The sequence below is a fragment of the Salmo trutta genome, chromosome 14, assembly GCF_901001165.1.
Source record: "Salmo trutta chromosome 14, fSalTru1.1, whole genome shotgun sequence".
In the NCBI taxonomy this organism is placed as follows: Eukaryota; Metazoa; Chordata; class Actinopteri; order Salmoniformes; family Salmonidae; genus Salmo; species Salmo trutta.
In genome coordinates this window covers 53485699-53505883 of record NC_042970.1, presented here as the reverse complement: position 1 = coordinate 53505883, position 20185 = coordinate 53485699, and the positions used below count along the sequence as shown (strand labels likewise).

The window sequence follows — 20185 nt, the reverse complement described above, 5'->3', positions numbered from 1 at the left end:
CACCGACGATCGAGTTAAACACTTTACAAACTCGGCACGCTGAAAATAAACAAGACTTCTGCAGCATTGCACACCCTTATCAAACTGCCGCGCCAACCGAGAGGTCCCTCCCAGAGAGCCGGAAAAGCTATCTTTATTTCCTCCTTTCTGACTGCTAATGCACTCTTAAAGTGGTAGCACATGGTGAAGGCTCTATGCAGGATTTCGCCCCAACATAATTCCACTTTGACATTTTGGGGTATTGTGTGTAGGCCAGTGACAAAAAAATCACAATTTAATCAATTTTGAGTACAGGCTGTAACACAACATAATGTGGAAAATGTCAAGGGGCGTGAATACTTTCTGAAGGCACTGTACGTAGGGTATACATGAGGCTTAAGATCAGTGCTGAGGAAGGAAAGCATACTGGCTTTGTCTATGTTGACTTGCTACTTACAAGTGAGAAGAACCAGACTGGAGATAGATTTGACCTTTCTGACACCTTTCCTGTGCAGACGAGCTCGTCCAGGCCGGCTGGTCGAAATGCTGGAGCAAGCGGGAGAATCGGCCATACTGGTTCAACCGCTTCACCAATCAGTCGATGTGGGAGATGCCAGTCCTGGGGCAGCATGATGACATTGTGAGTGCAAAATGGTTATAGCTTCTTGATTTGGGACAGAGGAAAAAATAAATGTTCTCTTTATTTCTGTTCTTAGTACCTCACGCTCTCTTTTTTTCAGTAACTGTCTCTTGATGGAACTTGGTCTGAACCTTATCAACATCACTCTTCTCCAGCAGTTTTCTAACTGGGCAGCTGCCCTGTTTGTTCCTGTCTTTGTAGTCCGACCCGCTGGGTTTGAATGCTGCCTCAGCGGAGGGGGCAGGTGACGCCGGCGTGGGCAACGGGCAGCGCAAGAGACACCTGTCGGAGGAGGCCGCCCAGGGTGGTCTTAATAATATGGTGTGCCCCTTGTCTCTGTAGATTGTTTTAACGGTTTTTAAATTGGAATATTTCCTCTTTGTCACTCTAATCCAATATGTGACTGTGTCATTGACAGATTGAGATTGGTATGCCTGTAACCCCAACGACCCCCACAGTGCCCATCTCACCCATTACCCCCAGGGCAAAGCCGTGGAACTCTACCACAGGCACAGAGGACAAGCCAGGTCAGCCGGCATCGGCCCTATACCGTACCAACATGTGAGTACAACTGATAAAAATGTAAATTAAAATGACTACTACCGTGGTGTATGGACTCAGATCTTCATCCCAACAGCTAATTTACCAGTTTTTGGTATGGTTTCTTGGACGCAGGTTAACATTTATTGAGATGAGTGTTGTCCTTAAGGCAGAACAGAGCAAAAAAAAATAAAAAATCCCTGCTTGATGGGCCAACTGCAATGTCAAAATTGGCTATAATGTAAAAATTCATGAAAAACAACATTTTTGTTTTAATTTAAGTTTAGGCATTAGGGTTAGCAGTGTTATTAGGTTTAAAGTCAGATTGTATGACTTTGTGGCTGTGCCAGCTAGTGACCACTCTGCAGAGCTCCTCCAGAACAAGATTAATGACGAAAAAAGCTAACCTGCTTCTCAAAGGTTAGTAGTCCTGGGTTAAAAAGTTATTTCGATGGTGATTCTCCATTGACCATTCTTTTTATTACAGGACTAGGAAGAAAAACTGGCCCTTTGTTATGTAGAACGCTACCTGAGGAAGATCTGTTTTGTCACAACTGCTGTAGCATAATATGCTGATCTGCTTGTGTTTCTATAAATATTTATGTAGCCTATAGTACACTACAGTCAGAGTGCGAATTACACCGTGACATAACAAATTTTTTATGGACATTGTAATGACTTAATTTATCGGTAAAAATGTATTGCCTTTTAATGTGTCATGAACACCACCAGTCATGATGCTTTCATCTGATTGTCAGACCAATAGCTTCAAAGCGTAGGCAACCTGTGCATGTTCGTCCACTCCAAAATAATCCAAACAGTGCAATGCATGTATACTCGTGCCATTTGATGAATGGAAATAGACATCTGTTACAGAACACCAAAAAGTGTACCTAATGACATTCAGCGGTTGCTATTGATTAGGCCTACATTAATTGATACATCTTCCTGAGAAAGTTACCTTTTTGGTAGCCTGAAATGGGGATGAAACTGTCCTGGGAAAAACGGGATGGTCAATTTTTACTAGACTAGGCTGCAATGTGTAGGCCTATTACCATGAACTTCAAATAAGCCTACCTGTAGCCAGTGATGCAGTGGTAAAAAATGTTTTGGGTTAACTCTGATTACGGGTCACGGTGAAAAACCCCCCCCCGCTTACTATACTTTCAATTAGGGTTGGACGGTATCCAGATTTTCATCTTGCATATCTTTCATATATCTTCATTAAGAAATGTAACTGGCTACATTCTTTCTATGATAGGCCTAAACATTAGAAATATGATGGCCATGCATCGTTTTTGCAAAAAAGCTCAGCATTCAACACCATAGTACCCTCCAAGCTCATCGTTAAGCTTGAGTCCCTGGGTCTGAACCCCGCCCTGTGAAACTGGGTCCTGGACTTCCTGACTGGCTGCCCACAGGTGGCGAGTTAGGGGAAAAAACACCTCCACTTTGCTGATCCTCAACACTGGGGCCCCTTAAGGATGTGTGCTCAGCCCCCTCATGTATTCCGGCCTGATTACCAACAATGACGAGACCGCCTACAGGGAGGAGGTGAGGGCCCTGGGAGTGTGTTGCCAGGAAAATAATCTCTCACTCAATGTCAACATACAAAGGAGCTGATTGTGGACACCCCCCCCCCCCCCCCCCCCCCCCACATCGACGGGACCGCAGTGGAAAAGATGGATAGTTTAAAGTTCCTTGGCGTACACATCACTGACAAATTGAAATGGTCCACCCACACAGGCAGTGTGGTGAAGAAAGCGCATTAGCGACTCTTCAACCTCAGGAGGCTGAAGAAATTTGGCTTGTCACCTAAAACCCTCACAAACTTTTACAGATGCAAGTGAGAGCATCCTGTCGGGCTGTATCACCGCCTGGTACGGAAACTGCACCGCCCACAACCGCAGGACTCTCCAGAGTCACCCTGTGCGGTCTGCCCAACGCATCATCGGGGACAAACTACCTGCCCTCCAGGACACCTACAGCACCCGATGTCACAGGAAGGCCAAAAAGATCATCAAGGACAACAACCACCTGAGCCACTGCCTGTTCACCCCGCTATCATCCAGAAGGCGAGGTCAGTACATGTGCATCAAAGCTGGGACCGAGAAGCTGTTTGCCGTCTCTATTGCAAGGCCAGACAGTAAATAGCACATTAGAGGCTGCTGCCCTATATACATAGACTTGAAATCACTGGCCACTTTAATAATGGAACACTAGTCACTTTAATAATGTTTACATATTTTGCATTACTCATCTCATATGTATATACTGTATTCTATCCTATTCTACTGTGTCTTAGTCTATGCCGCTCTGACATTGCTTGTTCAAATATTTAACATATTCTAATTCCTTTACTTTAGATTGTGTGTATTGTTAGATATTTTTGCACTGTTGGCGCTAGAAACACAATCATTTCACTACACCCACAATAACATCTGCTTAACACGTACAGTTGAAGTCAGAAGTTTACGGAAAATCGGAAAATCATTAGACTCCAGCCACCCAAGCCATACACCATTCTCTCTGCTTCCACACAGCAAACGGTGCATGAAGTCATCTACTAAGATACAGTTGAAGTCGGGAAGTTTACATACACTTAGCGTAGTCATTTAAACTAGTTTTTCAACCACTCCACAAATTTCTTGTTAACAAACTATAGTTTTGGCAAGTCGGTTAGGACATCTACTTGTTTACAGACAGATTATTTTACTTATAATTCACTGTCACAATTCCAGTGGGTCAGAAGTTTACATACACTAAGTTGACTGTGCCTTTAAATAGCTTGGAAAATTCCAGAAAATTATGTCAGGGCTTTAGAAGCTTCTGATAGGCTAATTGAGTCAATTGGAGGTGTACTTGTGGATGTATTTCAAGGCCTACCTTCAAACTCAGTGCCTCTTTGCTTGACATCATGGGAAAATCAAAAGAAATCAGCCAAGATCTCAGAAAAAAGATTGTAGACCTCCACAAGTCTGGTTCATCCTTGGGAGCAATTTCCAAATGCCTGAAGGTACCACATTCATCTGTACAAACAATAGTACGCAAGTATAAACACCATGGGACCACGCAGCCGTCATACCGCTCAGGAAGGAGACGCGTTCTGTCTGCTAGAGATGAACGTACTTTGGTGCGAAAAGTGCAAATCAATCCCAGAACAACAGCAAAGGACTTTGTGAAGATGCTGGAGGAAACGGGTACAAAAGTATATCTATCCACAGTAAAACGAGTCCTATATCAACATAACCTGAAAGGCTGCTCAGCAAGGAAGAAGCCACTGCTCCAAAACCGCCATAAAAAAGCCAGACTATGGTTGGCAACTGCACAGGAGGGACTGTTGCGATTCACAAAATAGATGGCATCATGAGAAAGGAAAATTATGTGGATATATTGAGCAACATCTCAAGACATCAGTCAGGAAGTTAAAGCTTGGTCGCAAATGGGTCTTCCAAATGGACAATGACCCCAAGCATACTTCCAAAGTTGTGGCAAAATGACTTAAGGCAAACAAAGTCAAGGTATTGGAGTGGCCATCACAAAGCCCTGACCTCAATCCCATAGAAAATTTGTGGGCAGAACTGAAAAACCGTGTGTGAGCAAGGAGGCCTACAAACCTACAAATCTGACTGTTACAGCAGCTCTGTCAGGAGGAATGGGCCAAAATTCACACAACTTATTGTGGGAAGCTTGTGGAAGGCTACCCGAAATGTTTGACCCAAGTTAAACAATTTAAAGGCAATGCTACCAAATACTAATTGAGTGTATGTAAGGTTCTGACCCACTGGGAATGTGATGAAAAAAATAAATGCTGAAATAAATCATTCTCTCTGCTATTATTCTGACATTTCACATTCTTAAAATAAAGTGGTGATTCTAACTGACCTAAGACAGGGAATTTTTACTAGGATTAAATGTCAGAAATTGTGAAACACTGACTTTAAATGTATTTGGCTAAGATGTATGTATACTTCTGACTTCAACTGTATGTATATGTTAGCTAAGGCTGCAGTCAGTTAGTTGTAATTTCGGATAGAGCAAACATTTCCATATATTTTTGTTAACTACACGTGACAACTCCACCTTTCCTATTCATAATATAATTTAGCCAAAAATTTCTTTTAAAAAAACATTCCAGAAATGTTTTTTTTAAATCAATTTGTATGTTCTGTCTTTTCTCGGGGATGAAACTGGAATTGCAATCATCTTTGTATGGCTTGTTTTTAGAAATTGAGAGGTTGTAATCTGGATAATCTAGATGTTTTTTATGTCCTGGATAAAGGACATTTTTGCACAATGGGTGAGCCATTCTTACTAATCTACTGGAGAACTAGTTTTGGTTTAAGTATAACTTTTGTATGACTGATGCTTTTAGTAAGAGGTTTAATGCTTGAATATTTAATATTTTTTGCCCCCCGAACTCATTCATTATATAAATAAGCACGTTTAATTTTGTTCTGGCTTGCCGTTCCTAATAAAGGAAATGTATTTCTGCTCATATCATTTTATAAACTAATCATTTGGCATAGGCAGGGCCATAAAATGGGTAAACTGGCATATGACTAAATAATTAATCAGGGTTATTTTTCTACAAATAGACAGGTATTTATCTTTCCATGGTAGTAAGCAAGATCTTATCTATTTTTGCCAACTTTCTATTGAAATTTGTTGTGAGTTAATTTATTTCTTTAGGGATATGATTACTGAGTATGTCTGTCATTGTTGCTGTTGTAGAATATACTGGGACCTGGACATTCAGACGAACGCAGTGATCAGAGAGCGAGCCCCCGCCAACCATCTACCTCCCCACCCGGAGATTGAGCTCCAACGCGCACGGCTCACCACCAAGCTACGGCAGCACTACCAAGAGCTCTGCTACCAACGAGAAGGTAAATTACCCACAACGCTGGCGTTGTCAAGTCAAACTTTGCTTTAAATGAAAATGATTGCTTTTCTTACCTTTTTAATGACTTACTTTTCAAGGTGCCTCCCCATTATGCTGTCAGATGTTTGCTTTCCAGATGAGCTTGAGGTGTCTGTCTGAAAACAGTTCTGAGGTGTCACATATTTTTTATTTTTTTATTTTTTACAACGCTCAGCACTTTTTAAGCCATTGTTGTCGCTCACCACCCCTGGTCCTGGAGTGCCATAGCAGATTTTTACTCCAGCCCAGGGTCATGTTCATTAGTGGTAGGCCATCATTGTAAATAAGAATTTGTTCTTAACTGACTTGCCTAGTAAAATAAAGGTTACATCTAAAAAATAATAATTAGGCACCAAACAGAAGACAACGGACTGAAACGGAGGGACTAGCTGAACTTTTCCAACAAGCAACGCTCATTTTCATTTTACGTTGTGAAATGGATTCAAATGTTTTCCCTAATTTATGCCCTGGTGAACACAACTCCAGTGTTCCTATACTTGGCTGACCTCAACCTTGATGATAAATGGCCTTTCCCCCTCTCTAATAGGTATCGAGCCCCCACGGGAGTCTTTCAACCGCTGGCTGCTGGAGCGTAAGGTGCTGGACAAAGGGCCTGACCCCCTACTGCCCAGCGATTGTGACCCCATCATCTCCCGGTCCATGTTCAGAGAGGTCATGAACGACATCCCCATCAGGTCAGTGGGAAAGGGAATCTGTACCAGTCCTGGCTTCAAATCTGTGCTTGATTGATCTTTCCTGGCGCAAAGGAACCAATGGAATAGACCCACAACTACAAACCCCGCCCATCGGACACACCATGCTGGCTCAATCAAACGCTCAAAGTATTTGAAAGATGCCAAATATAATATTTGAACGAAGACCTGTACATACCAATTATGCTATATTCTTTAATTAACGTCTGTATGGCTTGATTCAATACAGTCAATTAAGTTGTCTGATGTTGCACAAGGAGCTAGTGAAAAATGAGTGTGTCAGTCTGGTGCAATTTTGTTGCGTGTGAAATGTCAATACATTGAAATGTTGTCTTAACCATAAATTGAATTAATTGCTAATTTGGACAACAGTGGCTCCTCTCAACACTTTCATTTACTACTATTTTGTCATTTCTTATGCCAGGTTGTCCCGCATCAAGTACAAAGAGGAGGCCCGAAAGCTCTTATTCAAATACGCTGAAGCTGCCAAGAAAATGATTGACTCGAGGTAGGTGTTTCTGGCACACTAAAATGAATTTTACAAATTCCCTTTTCATATGGCCTGATTTTCTTTGATGTCGCTCCCAAGTATGACGTCATAGAAGCTGTCTTAAAGAATTCAAGCCACTAATATGTTCTGGCACACCGCTACATAAAGCCCCTTGACAATTTAGAATATACTCTATAGAGCCGATAAGTTGTATAACTCAAGTGATGGCTCAGCATTTTTTAAGACCACCACTTTGACTGCAAGATTCAGCTCATAACATAAAAAGCAACACAATGTCTCAGTATTTCGGCATCCTACATAGAAAGCTTTTATAGACCTGAAGCAGAAACCTGCAGCTTCTGTATTTGCACTTGAATGCTAAACCAAAACCGTCCCTTCTTTTTACCCAACTGTCTTGACTGAGTGGCATCTTGGATAGATTGGAGAAAAACTGAAGAGAAAAATAAATAATTTTAATGGGAGATTGATTGGGCTAGTTGAGTGTCTCTTTGGTTTGAAATGCTTTGTTTTGCTTGGAGATTGACCGGTGTGTTTTATGTCCTGTTAGAAACGCCACACCAGACAGCCGGAAGGTTGTGAAATGGAATGCGGAGGACACCATGAACTGGCTACGGAGAGACCACTCAGCCAGCAAAGAAGACTACATGGTATGTGTGTGTGGTCAAGGAGTAGAGTTTGTGTGTGTGTGCTCATGTGTAGTTGAGTAGTAGATTGTGTGATTTAGAAGTGTGGCGAACTGTATGTTTGTGGCAAAAAAATATATCCATTGCTGCATAAATTCACCTCAATGGAAAGTACACTGACATGTATCTGTTGAAAAGCAGATCCTAAAACTAGTTTTTCCCTCAGGATCGTCTGGAGCACTTGCGGAAACAGTGTGGTCCCCATGTAACGGCGGTAGCCAAAGACTCTGTGGAGGGAATTTGTACAAAGATCTACCACATCTCAGTAGAGTACGTGCGACGTATTCGCCAAGCCCACCAGACCCTGCTGAAGGACTGCAACATCACGGGTGAGACGTGCTAACTAGCTAAATCGCCTTAGACTCTCTGCACACTAGGCTAGACGCCATCCATTTAGCCCCACCCATGGTCGCTGTGACATGATATAAAAAAAAATGCAGGGGGTGAATATGAAAGTATAATCTATAGCTTTGTAACGATTCACCTATACAAGTGTATTGGTCCGCGGACCCCGAACTGATCCAAATGTAGTATTCGTCTGTCAAAAAAAAGATTGAAACTTTACAAATCGCCTGCTCACTACATTGTTTTTGTTCATATTCCATTTTTTACCTTCCGAAAATACCTTTAATTTTTTCTGAAAACTGATATGTCCTCTCCTTCAGTATCAAACTGCATTGACAGTCAATAATTTTGCATGCTGAACAACCCCAGGCAATGTCACTAGACTAGTCAAACTGGGCACTGTGCCCGGCTTCGCACGCTGCCTAACATGAGGAATGCCCTTGTTCCTGATCTTTCACATCTGCGCGGCACCCTCAGCATTCAAATGCTAAAATGGCTTCCGTGATATTAGGTTTTATTAGTTGAGTGACAACCTATATAATTTGCCAGGTTATTGTTATCTATGCGATGTTGAATATCTTGTTTTACTGGAATAAAGGTAAGTTACCGGAGACTCAACTCTCATCTAGCTAAACCTGCTGAACGGGCTTACAATAGACTTTAGTTTGATTGTTTAGTTTCACCATCAGCGATAGTTTTGCTTTAAACAGTCAGTGCCTTCAGAATGTGTTCATCCCCCTTTACATTTTGTTGTTACAGCCTGAAATCCAAATGGATTAAAGCAATTTTTTTTTCTCTCACCCATCTACACACAATAACCCATAATGACAAAGGGAAAACATGTTTTTGGAAGATTTTGCCAATTTAGTGGGGGGGGGATAACATACATGCATGCATGCATGCATGCATACATACATACATACATACATACATACATACATACATACATACATACATACATACATACATACATACATACATACATACATACATACATACATACATACATAACTATCTCATTTATATAAGTATTCAATACATGTTAGAATCACCTTTGGCAGCGATTTACAGCTGTGAGTCTTTCTGGGTAAGTATCTAAAAACTTTCCACACCTGGATTACAATATTTCCACATTATTCTTAAAAAAATTAAATCCAGCTGTTTCAAGTTGGTTGTTGATCAATGCTAGACAGACATTTTCACGTCTTGCCATAGATTTTCACGCCGGTTTAAGTCAAAACTGTAACTAGGCCTCTCCGGAACATTCAATGTCGTCTTGATAAGAAACTCCAGGCTAAGTCCTAAAAGAGAACCTGGTTCAGTCTGCTTTCCAACAGACACTGGGAGACAAATTCACCTTTCAGCAGGACAATAACCTAAAACACAAGGGCAAATACACACTGGTATATATGGCCTCGTGTTTTAGGTTATTGCCTGTGCTTAGCTCCGTTCTGTTTCATTTATCAGAAAAAAACTCCATAGTCCTTTCCGATGACAAGCAGACCCATAACCAATGTTCCTTCTAAGCTGCGCGTGTGCACGGGTGTACAGAGAAGCACGAGATTGAACTTCACTCAACTTTCTAGTTTTCCACTTTAGTTAACACTATCAACGTTTCCCTCTACTGTGGGTATTGTGATCAAATTAACGCAATATTAGCCACTTTCAATGCAGCATACCAAAACAACAAACTATGCAAGATATTTTCTTGTACGCAGAGAGCATTGGAGTAGGATTCTATTGCATTTACAGGCACAACTCCAGTACATACTCTACACAGACCAGTGTGCCATGACCAATCAGAGCTGCAGTATCCCTATATGCAAATAGATCATTGCCATATATGGATCTGTGTCATTCACTTTGAACTGGACTGTGTTTACAGTATGAGTGGTCGCGAGTAGATGTGCTTGTTTTGAGATCAAAGCGAGAGCTGCATGTAGCCACGTGTGCACATTTGTTCATATTCTTTGCTAGTAAGTGCGTTATTAGCCCAGTTATAGCTAATTTCTAGTCAGCAATGGGGAGTGGTTGCTTCCTACAAGAGCACAAAATGTGTGCATTTCCAGCCACCTTTGAAAGCACTTCGAGTAAAGAGCTTTTTTTCTTAAAGTGGCAGTGTTGTATTTTGAGACAGGCTGGATAAGCTAAGTAGCTAATAGGCAGAGGGAAGCATAATTTTTCTGATTCTCTATAATAATGGAATGGGAATAATAATGCATTTTGTTTTGTAAAGTGCAAGAACACATTTTCAGTTCCCTTGTCTGAAGGACAAGTGGATGAGGTTAATGTCAATGTTTTTTTCCCAAAAGTCTCATGGAATGTAGGCCTACATTGAACACCACACATTGGCTGAATGATAGAACAGCTATTTCCATGTTAAAATGTTATGGGAGGCATTTTCTCCATAGTTTTTATGGTAGGCCACTCTGATAGGTCTACATTGATCAAATAGCCACAGTAGCCTACTTGACTACTGTTATAACTGTAATGTAACTTAAAGTGTGTACAGCCTCAGTGTTCACAGTAAACACACGTTAGAAGATGCACAGAAGTGTGAACTCAGGAGACCTGACATTTTCTCAGTGCTGTTGTCTCCTATCACGGCCATTCAAAAAAATTAAGTCACCATGGTGAAGTCCCTGAGCGGTTTCCTTCCTCTCCGGCAACTGAGTTAGGAAGGATGCCTGTATCTTTGTAGTGACTGTGTGTATTGATACACCATCCAAAGTGTAATTAATAACTTCACCATGCTTATTTTTACCCATTTTCTACCGATAGGTGCCCCACACACTGCCATGACTTGCCCTCTTGGGTGAGGATCATAGTCGACAGACCCCCCCCCCCCCCCAATAACTTTTTTGTTTCAAGGAGATTCCTCCCGCCAAAACTACGACATCCAAAAGTGGATAATGACACAGTATTCCTAACACAAATAATGTGGGTAAATGGTTGGTCGGCTAAACTCTAAAGATATATGTATAACTCTTACATCAGTCACAGTCAATTCATGAATTATTATTTACCTTAGTCTCATTCTGAATGTCACAAAATTCTTGGATATCTGCATGAACCCGAGCATAAATGATGAATCAGCGATATACAAATTTGATTATTTATTTACTAACTCACAGAACTACATAAACACACAAACAGGATAGGTTACACATTGATTACTACATAATGCAATGAAAGTCCCTAGTGGACTAACCCGATATGATGGCTTGTACAAAATGAAAAGGGAGGGACATATAAGAAAGAGCGGGAGAAGAGACAAAGGACTTCACCTATCTTACATACATTTGAATAATATGCTCATCGTAAATATGGTAATTTAGCACCCCAACAACCGCTCATTCGGATTTAGAAATGCAATGTACATATTTACGATTGTATGTCTTTGTTGTCGCTCTGTTGAAATCGCCGGTCCGTCTGGGGAGAGTAGTTCGACAGAAGTCTCTGGTTTTTGTCCCCAGAGGTCACAATGTCTTTTGTAGCTGTAGCTTTTCTGTCTTGGAGTGTCTGTTAGGACGGATCTTCCACAGGAAGTGTTCGTTCGAATGGATCTTTCAAAGTACCACCCAGTGATTCTCAGTCAAGTTTACTAGACTAAAGTACTTAAACAGCAGCAGACTGAATGTTCCTGTGTAGTCTTCTTTGAGAAAGAGTTTCTAACCATTTCATACCTTTCAGCTCACGCCGTTGGTCACGCTGGTATATGTAGTCTAACCATTTTACACATCTGGCTTACCCGTGTACTAGTCCCACTGGTTAATTATTCAGGGTACAGCTAGAACCATTTTACACGCCCGTAGCAACCCGACAATGTACTGATCTTGTAGTTTTAAACCATTGGTAACATATTCAGCTGGCACTACACGTATACTGGCCTGATGTGAATTTCGTCACGGGTCCTTTTATACACTTTGGAAAAGGGTGGTTCCATTATGTTAGGCATAATGTCTGCTCATGTGGGCGTGGTTACTGACTGGATAAACTTCATATGGAAAAAACATTCTCATTTAGAAGGCTAAGATCACATTTCCTCTTCTCACAAATAGTTTCATATTTAATCATAAAAATGCCACAACATTTAGATGTTACACATTCATATACCATTATGTTGTTCTACTGTCCTTAGTTACATCACAAATGAGTAATGAATTCGACATGATTGTTCTTTAACCTTTCTGGCGCAGGCGTTCCGCTAGCGACCCACCTCGACAGCATCCAGTGAAATTGCAGAGCGCCAAATTCAAAATGCAGAAATAGTCATAATAAACATGAAAAAATACAAGTGTTATACATCGGCTTAAAGATGAACTTAATCCAGCCTCTTTGTCAGATTTCAAAAAGGCTTTACAGCGAAAGCATACCATGCGATTATCTGAGGACAGTGCCCCGCTTACAAAAGCATACAAACATTTTACAACCAAGTAAAGGAATTACAAAAGTCAGCAATGGCGATAAAATGAATCACTTACCTTTGAAGATCTTCATATGGTTGCAGTCACAAGAGTCCCAGCTACACAATACATTTTTGTTTTGTTCGATAAAGTCCCTCTTTATATCCCAAAAACTCAGTTTTGTTGGCACATTTTGTTCAGTAATCCACTGGCTCAAAGGCGGTCAAAACATGCAGACGAATACATCCTACTAGTACCGGTAAAGTTCGTCGTAACTAGTCAAACAATGTTTACAATTAATCGTCAGGTTGTCTATTGTCTAAATAATCGATAATATTTCAACCGGACAATGGCGTATTCAATAGAAAGGAAACGCAACGAAGGGCGCGCACTCGGCCACATGCGCACACCAGCACTGCATGATTCCTACAGTCCACTGAGAGAAAGGTCTCATTCTTCTTCATTTTTTCAGAAAACAAGCCTGAAACAATGTCTAAAGACTGTTGACATCTAGTGGAAGCCATAGGAACTGCAATCTGGGTCCTAACCCATTAGATGCTCTATAGGCATTCAATTGAAAATACCCACATCAAAACAATCCCACTTCCTGGATGGATTTTCTTCAGGTTTTTGCCTGCCATATCAGTTCTGTTATACTCACAGACATTATTTTTTGTAAACTTTAGAGTTTTCTATCCAAATCTACCAATTATATGCATATCCTAGCTTCTGGGCCTGAGTAACAGGCAGTTTACTTTGGGCACGCTTCTCATCCAGACGTTGAAATACTGCCCCCAAGCAAAAGAAGTTAGCCTCTACAGGATTGGTTGGTCCCCAGCGGGGCAGTTTTCGCTAACGTAGGCTAATGCGATTAGCATGAGGTTGTAAGTATTCAGGACATTTCCCAGAACATGGACATATCTGATATTGGCAGAAAGCTTAAATTCTTGTTAATCTAACTGCACTGTCTCATTTACAGTAGGTATTACAGTGAAATAATGCCATGCTATTGTTTGAGGAGAGTGCACAGTTATGAACTTGAAACATTATTAATAAACCAATTAGGCACATTTGGGCAGTCTTGATAGAACATTTTTAACAGACATGCAATGGTTCATTGGATCAGTTTAAAACGTTGCACATACAATGCTGTCATCTAGTGGCCAAAATCTAAATTGTGCCTGGGCTGGAATAATACGTTATGGCCTTTCTCTTGCATTTCAAAGATGAAGGCACAAAAATAAACCCCCCCCCAAAAATTGTTTTTTTCTTTTGTATTATCTTTTACCAGATATATTGTGTTATATTCTCCTACATTCATTTCACATTTCCACAAACTTTCCTTTCCTTTCAAATGGTGTCAAGAATATGTGTATCCTTGCTTCAGGTCCTGAGCTACAGGCAGTTAGATTTGGGTATTTCATTTTAGTTTGAAAATTGGAAAAAGGGTTCGATACTAAATAACTTTTCCCGTGGTGCCCCAGATTACCATTTAATTAATTGTTATACGTTTAATTTAATCGCGTAATAATAGGACGTGGTTTGTAATTATTTGATAAAATAAGTCAAACACAATGTCACGACACACACACACAGATCCAGCTCAGAGTCCCAGCTCATGAGCTCCATCCCCAGCAGATTTAAATTTAGTATAGAAAATGTATGTGTTACTGCAACAAATGTTAGTGCATTGAATCGCATCGCACCGAATCGCATTGTTTCAAACTAAAACGTACCGTGTCTGAGCCCATTTACAGTGCCTTCAGAAAGTTACAACGGTGGGACCTTTATATAGACAGGTGTGTGCCTTTCCAAATCATGTCCACAGGTGGACTCCAAGTTGCAGAAACATCTCAAGGATGATCAATGGAAACTGCAATTGTAAAAATGTCAACCTGTTTTTGCTTCGTCATTATGGGGTATTGTGTGTCGATTGCTGAATAAAATAAAATGTTTAAGGTCAAGGGGTGTGAATACTTGACGAAGGCACAGTATCTAGATACAGTTGAAGTCGTTTACATACACTTAGGTGTAGAGTCATTTAAACTAGTTTTTCAACCACTCCACAAATTTCTTGTTAACAAACTTATAATTCACTGTATCACAATTCCAGTGGGTCAGAAGTTTACATACACTAAGTTGACTGTGCTTTTAAACCGCTTGGAAAATTCCGGAAAATGATGTCATGGCTTTAGAAGCTTCTGATAGACTAATTGACATCATTTGAGTCAATTGGAGGTGTACCTGTGCATGTATTTCAAGGCCTACCTTCAAACTCAGTGCCTTTTTGCTTGACATCATGGGAAAATGAAAAGAAATCAGCCAAGACATCAGAAAAAAAATTGTAGACCACAAGTCTGGTTCATCCTTGGGAGCAATTTCCAAACGCCTGAAGGTACCATGTTCATCTGTACAATCAATAGTACGCAAGTATAAACACCATGGGACCGCACAGCCGTCATACCGCTCAGGAATGAGACTCGTTCTGTCTCCTAGAGATGAACGTACTTTGGTGCAAAAAGTGAAAATCAATCCCAGAATAACAGCAAAGGACCTTGTGAAGATGCTGGAAACAGGTACAAAAGTATCTATATCCACAGTAAAACGAGTCCTACAGTGAGGGGAAAAAAGTATTTGATCCCCTGCTGATTTTGTACGTTTGCCCAATAACAAAGAAATGATCAGTCTATAATTTTAATGGTAGGTTTATTTGAACAGTGAGAGACAGAATAACAACAAAAAAATCCTGAAAAACGCATGTCAAAAATGTTCTAAATTGATTTGCATTTTAATGAATTTGACCCCCTCTCAATCAGAAAGATTTCTGGATCCCGTGTGTCTTTTATACAGGTAACGAGCTGAGATTAGGAGCACACTCTTAAAGGGAGTGTTCCTAATCTCAGTTTGTTACCTGTTTAAAAGACACCTGTCCACAGAAGCAATCAATCAATCAGATTCCAAACTCTCCACCATGGCCAAGACCAAAGAGCTTTCCAAGGATGTCAGGGACAACATTATAGACCTACACAAGGCTGGAATGGGCTACAAGACCATCGCCAAGCAGCTTGGTGAGAAGGTGACAAAAGTTGGTGCGATTTATTCGCAAATGGAAGAAACAAAAAAGAACTGTCAGTCTCCCTCGGCCTGGGGCTCCATGCAAGATCTCACCTCGTGGAGTTGCAATGATCATGAGAATGGTGAGGAATCAGCCAAGTACTACACGGGAGGATCTTGTCAATGATCTCAAGGCAGCTGGGACCATAGTCGCCAAGAAAACAATTGGTAACACACTACGCCGTGAAGGACTGAAATCCTGCAGCACCCGCAAGGTCCCCCTGCTCAAGAAAGCACATATATATGTCCGTCTGAAGTTTGCCAATGAACATCTGAATGATTCAGAGGACAACTGGGTGAAAGAGTTGTGGTCAGATGAGACCAAAATGGAGCTCTTTGGCATCAACGCAACTCACCGTGTTTGGAGGAGGAATGCTGCCTATGACCCCAAGACACCATCCCCACCGTCAAACATGGAGGTAGAAAAATGATGCTTTGGGGGTGTTTTTCTGCTAAGGGGACAGGACACCTTCACCGCATCAAAGGGATGATGGACGGGGCCATGTACCGTCCAATCTTGGGTGAGAACCTCCTTCCCTCACCCAGGGCATTGAAAATGGGTCGTGGATGGGTATTCCAGCATGACAATGACCCAAAACACACGGCCAAGGCAACAAATGAGTGGCTCAAGAAGAAGCACATTAAGGTCCTGGAGTGGCCTAGCCAGTCTCCAGACCTTAATCCCATAGACAATCTGTGGAGGGAGCTGAAGGTTCGAGTTGCCAAATGTCAGCCTCGAAACATTAATGACTTGGAGAAGATCTGCAAAGAGGAGTTTGACAAAATCCATCCTGAGATGTGTGCAAACCTGGTGGCCAACTACAAGAAACGTCTGACCTCTGTGATTGCCAACAAAGGTTTTTCCACCAAGTACTAAGTCATGTTTTGCAGAGAAGTCAAATACTTATTTCCCTCATTAAAATGCATTTTTCTGGATTTTTTGTTGTTCTGTCTCTCACTGTTCAAATAAACCTGCCATTAAAATTATAGACTGATCATTTCTTTGTCAGTGGGCAAATGTACAAAATTCCTCACTGTATATCGACATAACCTGAAGGCCGCTCAGCAAGGAAGAAGCCACTGCTCCTAAACCGCCATAAAAAAGCCAGACTACGGTTTGCAACTGCACATTGGGACAAAGATCTTACTTTTTGGAGAAATGTCCTCTGGTCTGATGAAACAAAAATGGAACTGTTTGGCCATAATGACCATCGTTATGTTTGGATGAAAAAGGGGGATGCTTGCAAGCCAAAGAACACCATCCCAACTGTGAAGCATGGGGGTGGCAGCATCATGTTGTGGGGGTGCTTTGCTGCAGGAGGGACTGGTGCACTTCACAAAAATAGATAACATGAGGAAGGAAAAATATGTGGATATATTGAAGCAACATCTCAAGACATCAGTCAGGAAGTTAAAGCTTGGTCGCAAATAGGTCTTCCAACTGGACAATGACACCAAGCATACTTTCAAAGTTGTGGCAAAATGGCTTAAGGACAACAAAGTCAAGGTATTGGAGTGGCCATCGCAAAGCCCTGACCTCAATCCTATAGAAAATTTGTGGGCAGAACTGAAAAAGGCGTGTACGAGCAAGGAGGCCTACAAACCTGACTCAGTTCTACCAGCTCTGTCAGGAGGAATGGGCCAAAATTCACCCAACTTATTGTGGGAAGCTTGTGGAAGGCTACCTGATATGTTTGACCCAAGGTAAACAATTTAAAGGCAATGCTACCTAATCTATTTATTTTTGGTGCTCAAACAGAAATATACTGCTCAAAAAAATAAAGGGAACACTTAAACAACACAATGTAACTCCAAGTCAATCACACTTCTGTGAAATCAAACTGTCCACTTAGGAAGCAACACTAATTGACAATAAATTTCACATGCTGTTGTGCAAATGGAATAGACAACAGGTGGAAATTATAGGCAATTAGCAAGACACCCCCAATAAAGGAGTGGTTTTGCAGGTGGTAACCACAGACCACTTCTCAGTTCCTATATTTCCTGGCTGATGTTTTGGTCACTTTTGAATGCTGGCGGTACTTTCACTCTAGTGGTAGCATGAGACGGGAGTCTACAACCCACACAAGTGGCTCAGGTAGTGCAGCTCATCCAGGATGGCACATCAATGCGAGCTGTGGCAAGAAGGTTTGCTGTGTCTGTCAGCGTAGTGTCCAGAGCATGGAGGCGCTACCAGGAGACAGGCCAGTACATCAGGAGACGTGGAGAAGGCCGTAGGAGGGCAACAACCCAGCAGCAGGACCGCTACCTCTGCCTTTGTGCAAGGAGGAGCAGGAGGAGCACTGCCAGAGCCCTGCAAAATGACCTCCAGCAGGCCACACATGTGCATGTGTCTGCTCAAACGGTCAGAAACAGACTCCATGAGGGTGGTATGAGGGCCCGACGTCCCCAGGTGGGGGTTGTGCTTACAGCCCAACACCGTGCAGGACGTTTGGCATTTGCCAGAAAACACCAAGATTGGCAAATTCGCCACTGGCGCCCTGTGCTCTTCACAGATGAAAGCAGGTTCACACTGAGCACATGTGACAGACGTGACAGAGTCTGGAGACGCCGTGGAGAACGTTCTGCTGCCTGCAACATCCTCCAGCATGACCGGTTTGGCGGTGGGTCAGTCATGGTGTGGGGTGGCATTTCTTTGGGGGGCCGCACAGCCCTCCATGTGCTCGCCAGAGGTAGCCTGACTGCCATTAGGGACCGAGATGAGATCCTCAGACCCCTTGTGAGACCATTTGCTGGTGCGGTTGGCCCTGGGTTCCTCTTAATGCAAGACAATGCTAGACCTCATGTAGCTGGAGTGTGTCAGCAGTTCCTGCAAGAGGAAGGCATTGATGCTATGGACTGGCCCGCCCGTTCCCCAGACCTGAATCAATTGAGCACATCTGGGACATCATGTCTCGCTCCATCCACCAACGCCACGTTGCACCACAGACTGTCCAGGAGTTGGCCAGGCGTTGTAGGGAGGACATACAGGCAGGTGGAGGCCACACACACTACTGAGCCTCATTTTGACTTGTTTTAAGGACATTACGTCAAAGTTGGATCAGCCTGTAGTGTGGTTTTCCACTTTAATTTTGAGTGTGAATCCAAATCCAGACCTCCATGGGTTGATAAATTGGATTTCCATTGATTATTTTTGTGTGATTTTGTTGTCAGCACATTCAACTATGTAAAGAAAAAAGTATTTAATAAGATTATTTCATTCATTCAGATCTAGGATATGTTATTTTAGTGTTCCCTTTATTTTTTTGAGCAGTGTATATATTGACTCTGAATGGGAATGTATGTTCTTGTCATTCTAAATCTGTGCCCAACAAATTTCGCTACTTGAATATCCAAAATTATTTTTGATTTTACTCCAAATCAAAGCCATTCAATGGACTATTGTTTTTTTTTCTTTTGTTTTACTGTTACCCCTTGTTTTCCCCCTTCCTTCTCAGACCCAGAGGCAGCCGAGGTGCAGGACAGGCTGGTGTACTGCTACCCTGTCCGGCTGGCCCTGCCCTCGCCGAACCAGCCCCGCGTGGAGCTGCACTTTGAGAACGACATCGCCTGCCTACGCTACAAGGGAGAGATGGTCAAGGTCAACCGCGGCTACTTCGCCAAGCTGGTGAGGAATATGTTGTAGCAGAGATATTATGTGTATTATAAGTACCAATATATGTTGGTGCAATGGGGTGTCATTGATTGGGCCCCTGAATGTAATGACTATATTATATAAAATTGGTTCTGTGTAGTGGGTAGAGCTGGGCAATATGGTCAAAAAATGTTTAAGGCTAAATGTATAACGTTAATGTGCATCAGTTTGTCGTGTCTTTGCTATGCCAGATTAAGTGATATGACATGCTATTTTATAAAAGCATTTCTCTAATTAATATTACCTGAATAAACTAATCATGTAAATGTAATTAACGAGAAAGTTGGGGTACCACGGAAGAATGTTTTTAGAGCTATTTTCTTCCGAATAAACTCTTAGAGACCTGGTAATCTTTTATACCAATAGCAGTCAATTATTAATCGTCACCTTATTCAGTCTCATCTGAACGCTGTAAAATTCTTGGTTATCTTCACAAACCTTGGCTAACAAGGTGAATCAGCAATACAACATTTGGTTTAATTATTTATTTACTAAATACATAAATAATCACATATACACTGGATGGATCATACATTGCTTACTAATTATGTTATACAGGAAAACGTCCCTAGCGGATGGAACCGATATGATGGCTGGTTACACAAAGAAAGGGGGTTGGGCTTGAATGAAAGCGCAGGAAGACTGAGGAACAAAAGGGTTGGGTCTCTATCGGGC

At 41.7% G+C, this 20185-nt stretch overlaps 1 protein-coding gene across 3 annotated transcripts in view; it reads left to right on the top strand.

The window, feature by feature from the left end:
* LOC115208374 (mRNA (2'-O-methyladenosine-N(6)-)-methyltransferase) overlaps positions 1-20185 on the top strand; it is a 56284-nt gene that overhangs the window by 6765 nt on the left and 29334 nt on the right. For all 3 annotated transcript variants that reach the window (XM_029776383.1, XM_029776384.1, XM_029776382.1), the window contains 9 exons: positions 495-619; positions 821-940; positions 1038-1180; positions 5894-6048; positions 6631-6778; positions 7221-7304; positions 7855-7954; positions 8157-8319; positions 19314-19483. In XM_029776383.1, the coding sequence (XP_029632243.1) occupies positions 581-619; positions 821-940; positions 1038-1180; positions 5894-6048; positions 6631-6778; positions 7221-7304; positions 7855-7954; positions 8157-8319; positions 19314-19483 (1122 nt within the window). In that variant the 5' untranslated portion in view covers positions 495-580. The remainder of the gene's footprint in view (positions 1-494; positions 620-820; positions 941-1037; positions 1181-5893; positions 6049-6630; positions 6779-7220; positions 7305-7854; positions 7955-8156; positions 8320-19313; positions 19484-20185) is intronic.